Raw genomic sequence first — 13,472 nt, forward strand, 5'->3', positions numbered from 1 at the left:
TTGCATCTTTGTTTTCTTTGCATAAAATTTTAGAAGTAAAATTAATGTATAGAACCTTTCAAGGATCTTGTTAAATATTGGAAGGCAACTGGTCAGGGCCTTTCTATAGGCAATATTATTTAAAGTGTTCATTGCTGATCACCTTACTAATAACAATAGATATTAACATAAAAATGTAGTACATTTGTAGATGAAAGGATAGTATGTAATTTACATTTACATTTAATTTACATTTTTATTATTAGAATGAACACTGTGATTTATTAAAAGGTTACATTTTTCCAGCAGGTACTTTTCAGATCAGAATCAGGAAAAAAAAGATAGTAGTATTTAACAAAATTTTAAGTTCAAGGGTCTAGGGTTCAGGTATGAAATATAAAGTGTTAGTAAATAGATCCAGTTAGCCAGAACCTATTCCTATATCTTCTCACATAAAGATCTCATGAGCTTATGATAGGAGTGAATTTGATGGAAGAGAGAAGTTTTAGACAGTGATCTTTTTTGATGCCCTACTTCATAGGCTGAGCTGGATGTAAAGAAGAGAGACACATTACACTCCTCCTCTGAGTCTGGAGACTTGAGAGGAGGGGGATATCGTTCATGATTTTCTGGGTGAAATCCATGGACATGACAAACATTATTAGAGCAGTTCCCATTGACATGACAGTGCCCCTATAAAGTAGAAATGGTGATACAGCACAAATGGGCTTGAGGTAAAAGCTGATGTCAGTTCTACAACAAGTAGAAAATTACATTTTTTCACACCTGAACTAATAGCTGAAAAACTGTACTTCTACATTTTGGGGTTTTTTTGGCTATTTTATTCTATTTTATCTTTTTAAAATTGAAGTATAGTTGATTTACAATATTATGTTAGTTTCAGGTGTACAGCTCAGTGATTCAGTTTACATATATATGCATATTCTTTTATATATATATACTTATATATATATATTCCTATATATATATTCTTTTATATATATATATACTTATATATATATATTCCTATATATATATTCTTTTTCAGATTCTTTTCCCTTATATTTTACAAAATATTGAGTATAGTTTCCCATACTATATAGTATGCCCCTTTTTAGTTTTATTTATTTACTTACTTATTTGCTTAGCAAGGAGAGTAGGTCCCTTTTTAATTTTTACTTTTTAAATTGAAGTAAAGTTGCTTTACAATGTTGTGTTAGTTCTACATTTGTATGTGTATTTCTCCCATCATGTATGCACCTGCCTTAGTCACTTAATTACAATCATCTCTGAACCTCAACTTCATCATTCTAAAAATGAAGATATTAATATCTATGTAATGTGCTTTTCCCTTGTAAGTAAATGCTCATGCTTCTTGTCCAAGGTCCAACAGGCAGTTTATTTCTTGCCAGTCTGAACAGGATATATGAGGCCCAAGGGCACTAACCAGGTAATGTACCTGGTTAACAGATACATTGTGTCAACACAATTCGTGTCGTACCAACAGATATAAAGACAAATTCCAGCCTTTGGCACAAATTCTGAAATGACACGGCTCTCTTTGGCCAATACCAGGATTCTTTGTTCAAACCTCTGGTAAAAGCAAGGTGGGGCTCACTATTCACAGTCTACCCACCTCTGTCAGCAAAGGAGAGAGCTCTGCTGGCACTGCAGTGCAGGGCTCTTCGCCCAGGAGAGTCCCAGTTGGTGCAAGGTATTTCAGTCATAGGGATGCATCCTGGCCTATGAGTAGATGGGAACCTAGCTAGCTTCCCATCAGTCCTATGCAACTTCCTTGGAATTTTTTCTGACTCTGGAGCTGTAAGGAACTTAAATTCACTAATGCATAAGACATAGGTCCTGATAGATTTTAGACTTTGGGACAATTTTACTTGCTGCCAGGGAACATCTACAAGTAGGAAGCAGTACTGTCATTTGTTCTTTTTTGCTCTAGTTTCTCTCCCATGGCACCTGGCCTGGTTCAGAGCCCAAGATGGCTAAGTTTCCTCAGTAGATCCTTTACTTAGGGTGCAGGCAGACACATAACTCATGCCATTTCTTGAGTTGCTGAGAAGTATGCAGCTTTTCAGGAAGATATTCTTGGAGCTCAAGCCAAGCAGTTGCCTCAATGACTGCCTGATTGTTTCCATTTAACAATTTGGGTTTTCTCCCACAGTCAATTCAGTGTGCTCAGTAAATTGGTGTTTTATGCTTGATTTTCACTTTCAGAATTCTATCTCAGCATTATGAGGATCTGATGTCATGATGTAGGCAAACGTTCCTGTATTGACATGTTTTGTTTTTGGCTAGTGGAGAGGTAATGCCAAAATTCTGAGTTCCATGGGAATAGAGCCAAGAGACGTTTGGCTTCTTAGTCAGAGTTAGTGTCCGTGGGAGCGGATCTGGGAAAGTCTTGTGGAGGATCCATGGCCAAAACCGCATAATCAGATTTTGTTCTGAATAGGGTCCTTCATAAGATGTTAGAAAAAAAAAAAAAAAGAACATAACATTATAGGAAGAAAGTTTTCTTAATCAAATAATCTTGAATGGTTAGGAAGACAAATTAAAAATGCGAATTAGTAGGTTAATCTTTTCATATATTTGGTTTAAAGCTTACCTTTAAGATTAATTGAATCAAGTTTATCTGTCGGCCCTTCAGGAGAACTCTCCAACAGATCTCGTTAAGATCAGAATCTGGGAATATGTTTTAGATCTCTGTAAGTTAATTCCAGTGAATAGTGTTTTGCCTATAGTGCGTACACAGAACTAATAAAAAAAAATGTTATTAAAGTCAGTTTTTCAAGAAAGTAAATATATGTGTGTTTAATAATCACCTTTATTATAGAATAAAAATAATAACATCATACTGTTAAAAAACTTTTCTATCTTACAGTAATCCAAAATTGTAATCAATGAAAACTTAGTATGTATTTCTTTGCTTCATTGCCAAACTATGTATTTCTGTATCAGGAATACTTAGTGTAATGTTAAACCATAGCTGAAGTGAACTACTCAACCATTGTATCAGAGGACTAGGGAGTTGTCTATCGTTATTATTACACATACATTTTATGCTTGTCAGATAAATTAGGCAGCTTCATATGTCAAGTCTTACATTCAAGAACATCCTGTGTTCTTGACAGGATGTGGTATTCATTGAAGTCTTTGGTAGGTAATCTAGTAAAATATATGTAAATAATCCCTCTATCTAGTGTTTTAAATTGTAACAAAGACAATCTTGCTATAAATGAATGCTATCTAATGAAAATGTATTAATTTTTCAAAGACTTCCTCTGCAAAATTCCACCTAGGCATGAATGAACTAAATTTAGTACCACTTCGCATTGCTCGACATCATACTCAGGGATGACCAAAATTAGTATAGTTTAATTTGATATGTTTTGCAGTGTGTAAATTGGAACTGAATGACCATGCAAATGAAATTTCAACACTATACGTCACGTGCCAGGCAAGTCATGATTTGTTTATCACATTTTAGCCTATGGTTTAATTTCTTAGTTATGTTACTGGATAGTATCCATGTGTCTTATTTTTTAAAGTGATCATTTGATATTTTAAATGGAATTTTTTTATCATGCTACATTTTTAATGAGTAGTGTTGGAATGAATGATCAAACAAGTGTAACTTATTTGATTTCTATTTCTATTTCTTATATAATTAATGTACAAATATAAATGCTACATTTCTTTGGGCAATTTGATTAATTTAATTTAGCCTCAGTTCCCTCTATGAAATGGGCATAATAATAATACTTAACTTCCAGCATTATGAAAATAAAATTACATCATTAATGTGAGGGGACTTTGAAAGTTATTAATTATTAATTATTATTTCAATTTGTATTACTGTACACAGTAAAGTAGTGGTTTTAATCACATACTACCATAGATTTCCCATTAGAGTCTATTTGTCCAAGATAGTCTCCAGGTTGATAAAAGATAGATGTGAACTGTTATAATCCTACGGACCTTTAGTTAGTGCCCACTATTGACATTCCCCAGCTGACAAACCATGACTCAGAGCTTTTTTTTTTGTTTTTAGCTCTCCTGCATTTTGTCTTTTGGAATCATTCTTCTCACTCTGACCCACCATCCACTCTACTCTAGCATTTCAGAACTCTTGTCTCAGTTTTTGAACCAATTCACTTTATGACTTTGGGCAACCCTCTCTTTAGACCTCAGTTCTGTCATGTGTAAACTAGATGATCTCTAAGGTCTATTCCATCTCTCACATCCTGTGACATTGGCTCACTTCTATCTGTTTGTACATTTCTCTGCTTTGCTAATCACCTGCTCTTCTTCCACCTTCTCATGATACCAACTCTAACCTCCCTCATTAAAATGCAGCCACACAACATTTGCAGAAACCAATGCTGAACATATATAAGAGTATATTACAAATTATACATTAAAAAATATAGTTTCACTCTTTCATTAGGACTTGTTGAAGAATTGGTGTAACCAGAGCAATGAATCATCGTGTCGAACTGCTCTGAATTCAAATTCAGACCAGCCACTGAGGTACCTCCTACTGTCTCAGTTCCTCAGAGTTCTCTTCTGTAAACTGGGGACAATAATGTCTCCTACATTGAGCGTGTCAGGAAAGTTCCTAGCACAAATCTGGTGCTCAGTAAATATTATCATCTCATACCCTCCTAATTCTGACACCCAGACATCAGAAGCCCTGATGATCTATTGATTTTGGTTTTGACACATAAAAAGAATGTGAGTTCATAATTTGAAGTGCTTTTTATTCAGCTGTCTAGTTTAATCTGTCACAGACTTGCCAGTTGATGATTGGATGATCTTTAAGAAACATAGAATGTTTTGGTAATTAGCAAGTGTTTGAGCCATGTTAAGACATCCAGGCTGATTTGATACTTATTTTCCTTTTCAAACATTCAATTGTTTAAGGATTAAAATGAATTAATTGGGAAGCAGGCCCTTATAAGTATACTTTATTACTTCATAAATAATTTTTATCTTAAGAAGGAAAATAAACTAGATTCTATGAATGAGCTCTAAGAAGACCCTGAGCTCCCTGAAATTATATGCAAAATTGTGAGTTTTCTTTTTCCTGGTGAGAGTGTCCCACCAGACCCAAAAGGGTCATTGACATTCTTAAATGAGTATATGGTGGTTTAAAGTGAAATAGATTTGTTTTTGTTTGGGGTATAGAATAATTGAGTTCTAATCTAGCTACTGTCAATGTCAAAATATTGCCTTTTTATTTTAAGAAAATAAAGTTCTCTACAGAAGTGCAAAAACCAACTTGAATACAAAAGGAACCATAAAGTTTGAAAGGGTTTTTTGTTTGTTTTTATTTTTACTGTGTTTTTTTAACTAACACAGGTTTGTGGGAAGTATGAGAAGTATTACAAAACATTCAGAATATTAAAACTGATACACTACATTAAACTTTACATAATGTTTTCTGAAAATTTCAGGGATTAGTGTCACATATTACAAGTAAATATTCTTGGGGTGCTGAAAATGAAAGTGACATGCCCATAGGCAGAATAGCAGAGCGCCTTTGCGACCTAGGCAAAATAGAAAAAGAAATGCCTAGGTCTTGTCACAAAACTAATTGGTCCTATGCTTTCTTTCATGGTCATATGGGTTTTGAAGCGGGCTACCAAATGGAGAGGTTAGTGATGTGATCCTGGGGCTCCATGGTAAGGGTGAATATAAAGGTTGGGGAGTCCTGAAGCTGGGTCCTTGGAAACGGAGGGTGTTCCTTCCTCACAGTTCCCACTGTAGGGATCAAGGTCCCCAGTTATTTGTGCTCCAGAGCCTAAGGTGTCTTAATGGGCCTGCTGACCCAGACTTTGAGGTCATGTATATTCATGGCCCTGGAAGAAGTATGTTCTGATATGTGCAACTGAAAAGTGGCCTTACCCCGTTACCACAGCTGGCTCCTCCCCCAACAGGGGCAACTCCCTTACAGCTTCAGCCTTGTCAGTGTTAAATATGTCAGTATCAGAATTAGAAAAAAGTACTGCACTTTGTTTGTATGAGTGTAAATTGCTGTAATATCTTTCATGGTTATAATAATTATAAATTATTTATTTAAGAACCATAACACTAGACAAAATTTTAACCGCCTCCCCCATTAGACATAGTCACTGCTTTAGAGCTAAGCTATTAAATTAGCCAGGGGTGGATTCTAGGCACTTTATAATTATTTTTCAATTCAGTTTGAAAATTTGTGCCCCCAAAACTCAGATAAATGTGCCAGTATCATTAAGCGCTAGGAAAAAGATGCAGTTTCCCTGTGTCCCTGTGGCTTCAGTAGAACTTGTAACTCTAGGACCATATACCCTTGCCAACTGCAATGCATTTGGAAATTGAACCTATGAAAACATATAAATAGTTTTCAGGTCAAGATAAAGAGAAATGAAACAGATGTAACTAGCCCTTGCTTTTGTATGTTTAAAGCAACTTGACCAGAACCAATTTAACAGGAATTTCACTCATGAGAAACAAGAGTAGCAGACCTAAAATTTCTAAACCAAACTTTTGTGCTAAATCATTAAACTTTTACAATAAAGTGAAAACCAAAAATCCAGAAGTAATCATTATCACATAAAACTGTTGTCTTTCAAAAAACGTGAAAACACTTTAATATAATTTATATTGTTTCTACACATTAGATGTAGGAAATAATTTCACTTAGTCATAAGTATAATGTATTTGATTAACAAAATCCTAATTTACAAAATAGAAGTAAATATATGTAGAAATATATTCATTATCAAATTATAAAATAAAATTAACAATTCTTAAGATATCATCAGTTTATTTTTCTGATTTTAGATAATAGAGTTAAATCATTTTGGTATGCTTAATAATATTTATAAGTATTAAAATAATGGAACGTTGAGATTTGAATACAATGATAGTAAACCACTGAAATTTCACATTCACATTATACAGCCATCATGAATCCGTAAGTGAATGTTAATAATGTAAAAAAATATAAAATGATTGTAAAATAACCATCTAACCATTAGCATATGGAGTTTTAAGACCACATTTAATCAGCTAATTTTCTCCGAAATATAAGCATTTGCTTTCCTGTCATACATGAAATGTCTTTGTGCCTTAATACTTAATTTGAAATGTCCTTACTGTAAAAATATACCAAAGTAAATAAAAAAGGAGACATTTATTTACAAAACAATATTGTATACATATTATATAAATGCAATTGTTTCAAAGTCTTTTTATACAATATTGATAGAATCAGTCATTTCCATTATGTCATCATAAAAACTGCAGTGTTGCAAAGGCAGGCTATAATTTTGAAATTTTGATAAAAATGAATACTTTTTGGCTGCCTTGTAAATGTAGTTTCTCCAAGTATGCTACAGAATTGAATCCAGACCTCTAGAAAAATGATTTTTCTTTCATTAAATGAAATCCATTCCCCATTTGGAGGAGTATGAAAATGCACCTGAAGAAAGGAGAAACATTACTTTACTGAATGTATTTTATTTGATAAACCTGATAACATCAGCCATTCAGCCTATTGTATTAGCACCATTGGCATGAATTGTTAATGTACTGTATCAATCAGAATAGGAATGGGAACTTGCACATGGTGTACCATCCCTATTTTTGTGGAATCTTATCTTACCAAGTATGCTATCATACAATATAAATTCAAGTGTTTAAGGATGATTCAAATAATGGTATATAACAATCCTGCATTTTACCAATACTACATATAGATTTTTCTGTAAATATTAAATGAAACTGTAAAGAAATAGACTTTAAAGCATACTCCTTTAATTCACCAGAACACAAGGAGAATTGCTTTCATTTACCTGCATATGTTGTGATATATATGAACATAAATGGAATTTGATCTCCAAGTTAAAAAACTCCGGAAATCATAAAACTTTTTATTGTATGATTTGTTTTGATGGTTAAATGCCAACCGTTGCATATATTCTCTCTTTTAGTTCATATACTGTAGCTTGTGCGTAAGTGACTGTAGCATACTCTAGGCTTACAGCCTGTGGTACATAATTTCACAGTTTCAAAATTGTTGAGGGGAAGACCTTCCACTTTTTAGGAAGTTATGAAACAAATATAAATCTCATGAGCACCCACAGCGATCTACTACCATGGCTGGAATTTTCCCATATATTATTTGTTCTTTGCCATTAAAATATAGCATATTAATTGGAGACATCTTTGTGGGAGTACAACAGGGGCCTGCTGAACCTCTGGGGTTTGCTTGGTGCACAAGATGGGTATGAGGATATTTTTGTAAAAATACAAATTCACACTCTCCAGAGCAGTAATTGGCCTTATATCTTTTAGGTGCAATAATCCAATCCCATCCAAAAGCTTCAAAATCCACAGTTAGAGGGTAACGACAGCATCGAGATTCTGTGGAGTGCTCATCACAGTCGAGTCCAAAATCTCTCCTGGATCTTTTTGGTGTGTCTGTTACCTTGACTTCTAAAAAGGGATTCTGTATGAAAAGGAAAGCAGAGTTAGTAATAGATCCTGAAACACCTTCCTACCTCAAGCATTCATTGTTGAAGAAAGAAACGAATCATTTTGCTTCTGCCACATTTGTTTTTATGTTTTAATGTTGCCACAGCATTAAGGAATTTTAATTTACACTAGGCTTGATACTTCCCTTATGGCTCAAAAGACTATAGTAGCAATACAGAGTCCCCTGTGGTCAAATCTTTGTCTTGCTTTTCTTGTTTTCCCCAGTTTGTGTATCTGAATGCCTGGCACATAATAGATGCTCTGAAAATATTGATAGCAAGAAAGGGAGAGAGGGAGGAGAAGAGAAAGGGAGGAGGGAAGAAAGGAGGAAGGGGGAAAGCTAGCTTCTCTCTTCCTGCTTGTTGGTTAAATATGGTGGCTAAATATATCTGATGACTCTTGGAGGGATAGGTATACTCATCCATCCTCCATTCACTAGATCTTATTCAGGGATCCTTGGATATTAACACCAAACCAAAATAGTTACCACCCAGCACTGTACAGATTGTAATGGGAAAAAGGAAGGTAGGGTGATGAAGGTAGTGGTAGGTATATTGGGTTGGAACGACCAACTCCAAGAGAGGGAGGGACAGATTCAGAAGAAGATAAGATAATATTTCCTTTATTCTTTCACTGAAAAATGTTTCTGTTCAGATATTTAAACAATAATTTGCTAATCCTTCCCCCGCCCCAATCTTTTCATGCATTTGAGACATTTTTCCTTTTATATGGAAAAGTCTGAGGAATACATCATATTAACCATCTGTTTAATAATAAATAAAGCCTCTGTCACATCGCCAACTTTGATCATTAAAATGCTGTCTATAAAAAAGAACACATTCCTAAATAATTAATAGTAGTTTTTATCCTGTATCAAAATCAAAATAGACCTGGTAATTATTGGTATTTAAGATTATAAAAAATAATAACATCATTTTGGGAGTCAGTAACATTTTATGTAGCATATTTAAAGAAAAATAGATCACTTGGAAAATTGTATAATCTCTTAAAGAATATGTTTTCATTTAAAGTAGATATGACTTACTAATTATATATTCTTTATAAACAAGACCATTTAAAAACTGAAAAGCTAACACATTTCTTGCAAGTATAATCTTTTGTTGTAAATTATATCAATAAATGGAAGTAAAGGATATGGTCACATTAAATAAGTTTTTGAAAACAGAAGTAAACACAAGCATAGATAAGCCAGAAGAGTGAGTAACTCTAAATTTATACTAGGTTTTAAATGGTTTTTATTAATTTTTATAATATATAAGGCATTGTCTTCTGTTTGACCTGATATTAAATTAGTTGGCATTACCTAAGTAAACTCTTGCAAAACAATAGTAAGACAGTTCAGAAATAAGCTTGTTGGTACAGGTTAACTACCCCAAAATTTTAAATTTTATTAGGAGTAATTCACAGAGTAATCCACATATACATCAATGCATCAACAGCCTAGAAAATAAGGAACATTTATCTTGAGGGATCTTAGATATAGTATATGTAATAGCATATAAGTCTAAACATATTGTATTTAGTTAGTTGCTATAATTAAAAGCATTTTATTTCAATTATAATTTTTAGAGTTTATTTTTTTCCACTTTATTAAGCCAAAAAAATGTTAACACATTTGGCACTCTTCTAGGGAAAAAAATGTTTTGTTGGGTATGTCCTAGAATCCACTATGAAGACTTCATGTTTTTATTTATATAATCATATAGCACATCAATGAAAAGCACTTTATATTTCATTCCCAATTCAAAAGAATTCCTTAAGAAGTTAAGGACTATGGTGTAACTTTTTTCTTTAAGTCCTCATGCAAACTAAAAGTATCAAGAGAGTGTTTCATAGGATATGAAATTGGACACCTACTTTTATTGGGTACAGGGCTACCATCGGGGTAAGATACCTTTGTCCAGCTTATGAGCATAGGAAACTGGTAGTTTTCCACTACTATTCATTCACATTATGAATAAAAACATAAGGTTTTTAGAATGTTATTTTCAGTAATCACTTACCAGCCCATCTTCTCCTGGTCCTGGGAAGGTGACAGCAAGATCATGACCATTCTCATCTAAAGCTTTGATTTCAATGCCTAAGTTGGATTCAGGTTGTTTGAGCCAATTTTGCAACACTGTCTTCACATCAATGCTCTGCCAAATACCAGTGCCTGGGTTCATGTCAAGTTTCAGAGATCGGATTCCAGTATACCTTGTACCGTCTTTCATGGGTTTGATGAGTCTCAGGATTTGCACAAACACTGTTGTAGGAGTCTTGACTGGCCTCAGATATATCCACAGTTGGGCCTTTACTACTTTATTGTATTGTATTTTAGAGCTAAATTTAAAGAAGCAACATTTGGGTTTTCCTTCCACTTGCATTAGAAGATCAGCTATAAATGAATAAGAAAAAAAAAGAGTTACTGAAATCATTTTTCATGACATGAATAAACTCCATATTAATCAATGAGCATGTTCATTGGAATAATGTGTGCACATTTAGTCTTTTAAAATGAAAAAAATATGCAACATTTCATTCATAACTCAGAAAACTGTCAAATAAAATAATTACTCTAGCTTTTCAGATTTTCTTAGATGTATGTTTTTTCAGCTGTTTAGGAGGAACCTACTTCCTCTCCAGAGAACTGTGGACTAAGGAAAATTCTATTAAGGAATGAAAAGTGGATGAAATTTTAAGATGATGATGATTAGAGAGAACAAGAGAAACTGTGGAGGAACATCCACTTAGAATTCTTTGGGAATCTGAGTAGTTACACTTACTGAGCAGCTGTACCAATCAGTCTGGAAGAAGGAACCCTTCCCCCAGGCCTGAATTACCTGGGGACAAGACACTGAGCAACTGAGCCTCTGTAATTAGTAGAAAATATAGTACATCTGTTATGTTTGGGTGCTGGGATAGCCTTTTAAAGGAACAAAACTAGCAGGTAAGTAGCACCAAAATCTGAATGTTGCATTCAGCCTATCTCAAAACTTAGAAAACACTGTCTTTAGAGCCAGGCTGTCATTGTAAGCAGAAGCACTTAGAAATTTCTTTCCTTTTGGTTTTCCAAGATTGTTTATAAATAAGGCACATCTACTCCAGGATTATCCGATAGCACAGTCTTAAAGGAAAATTATTCGTTGCATTATAACCTAACTACTTAATAAGAAAAACAATATTTTGAAACTGTTTTGAGTCCAGTTTAAAGTGGTTAAACCACTCTATAAAGCAAGATCACAGACATATGGCACAAAACTCTTGTCATGCCTTCTCTGTTAAGGTGCCTGTCCCACTTTCCTTGAGTATAGTTTTGAACTGCCTGCAACAGGAATGGTATGACGTATATTATCTTCTAGAAGCAAAGCAGATACTACAGGTAATAGTCCTCCCTCCTATGAGGAGTAAAATAATACTTTAGGAGGTTATTAAGCATGTGCCTGCCTGGAAATATGCAGATCGGGTACTTTCAACAATAGTACCATGGTCAAGGTATAAGTGGGACTTTGTGAGCCATAGCCTACTCAGTTAAAATGTTTATTTCTTAGCATTTTCTGATAATTAGCTCATGATTATTATTATGCTATGCTTACTTCATCATTGCTCTTAGTAATACATTAAATTTATAAAAAATATGTTTTCATATTTTCCAGTGTTGTAATAGCTTTCAAAATTAGATAACTTTAATTTGTGGCGAACATAAAAACACTGTGAGAAATAGTTTTCAGTAACAGAAGTCATTCTAGGTGTTCAGCAAATGCCCAAATAGGCTTCAACATCTACAAATTTCTTTCCGTTCTCTTTATTATGAAAAAACCTGTTACTATAAATGCATATTTCAGACAACCAAATGCAGTTATGAAATTTCATGTAGTTAAACAATTTCAAGTTTTTCACATTGCTTGTAGTACCTCCCAGTCCTTACCTTGGTGGTATTAAGCTGTGAAAGCATAAGCATGTTATAGTTGTCACATTAAACTATATAACATTAATGCTATGCAAGCATTTTATTTTTAGCTTTTTAGCTCTCTAAGGAAACAAATTATGCAGCAGCTTTCCGTCTCATTAGTGTATTTCTCATGAAATCTTGAAAAAAAAGAAACTCTTTTCCCTCCTACTTACATACAAGCCAGCAGCTTGTTAAAAGAGCCTGAAAATAGATCGGTTTCTCATAAACACTAGAACAACAGTCAGCAGAAGTGTTGCTCTACACTAATAGGACTACTCACACTCTGTGGGCATGGTAATGACCGTTTCCGTCGTAGCGTGGTAATCATCATCTTCCAGGGAGCCGTCACTGCTGTCATCTCTCTGGACATCGTACTGATCAATCAGTTCCCGGAGTGGAGGAGCTTTGGGCAAAAGTTGTCTTATAGCATCTTTGCTGATGTTAGGAGCTGTTTCCAGGCGAAGTTTACTGAGGATTTGGATCTTTATGGCTTCTAGTCTTGAGGATTTAGTGTTTTGTCTCCACATACATGCATTACACAGCCCCTCTTTTTCCACATTTTCCTTTTGCTCGCTGTTCTCATTCAGATCCACTGGACCAGCAACAATCAGCATAAATAGGTAAATATAAACATAGATTTGCAGTTTTTGCATGATTTTAAAATCAATACAGTCTTTTCCCTTGTTCTTATTTCTTCCTTTTACTTTTCTTTTGCTTTTGAGTAATGCCAAGCAAAATGTTAATGCCTGCACAGTCTGAGAGACAACTTGCCACACCAGTGAATCTTTTATACTGTATTCCAAGTGGCGTTTTATATTCCAACTTTGATGACACAAGTGTCGTCAGGATCTATGATTGGCTCTTGCTCCACAATGAATCTCACTGTCAGAGGTTAAAACCCTGTCTGTCACAAGTCACCAAACAGTATTTTGTTACAGTCAAGGGTGAGCTGATTCATTTGACTAGTTCATAAAAGAAATAAATCTACAAATAATGAAAGATATATGTG

The 13,472-nt window shown here is 34.1% G+C and overlaps 1 protein-coding gene across 1 annotated transcript; it reads right to left on the minus strand.

The window, feature by feature from the left end:
- Positions 1-8,104: 8,104 nt before the first annotated feature.
- Positions 8,105-13,140, minus strand: MSTN (myostatin; the record flags this gene model as incomplete). The annotated part of the gene is made up of 3 exons (XM_081242264.1): positions 12,744-13,140; positions 10,536-10,909; positions 8,105-8,485 (listed from the first exon to the last, which is right to left on the minus strand). Exons 1-3 carry the CDS (start codon positions 13,114-13,116, stop codon positions 8,105-8,107), a joined length of 1,128 nt encoding a protein of 375 aa, XP_081098390.1. The 5' UTR covers positions 13,117-13,140.
- Between the last annotated feature and the right edge of the window lie 332 nt (positions 13,141-13,472).

Source organism: Mesoplodon bidens, assembly GCF_964165515.1.
Source record: "Mesoplodon bidens genome assembly, chromosome: 8".
NCBI lineage: Eukaryota > Metazoa > Chordata > Mammalia > Artiodactyla > Ziphiidae > Mesoplodon > Mesoplodon bidens.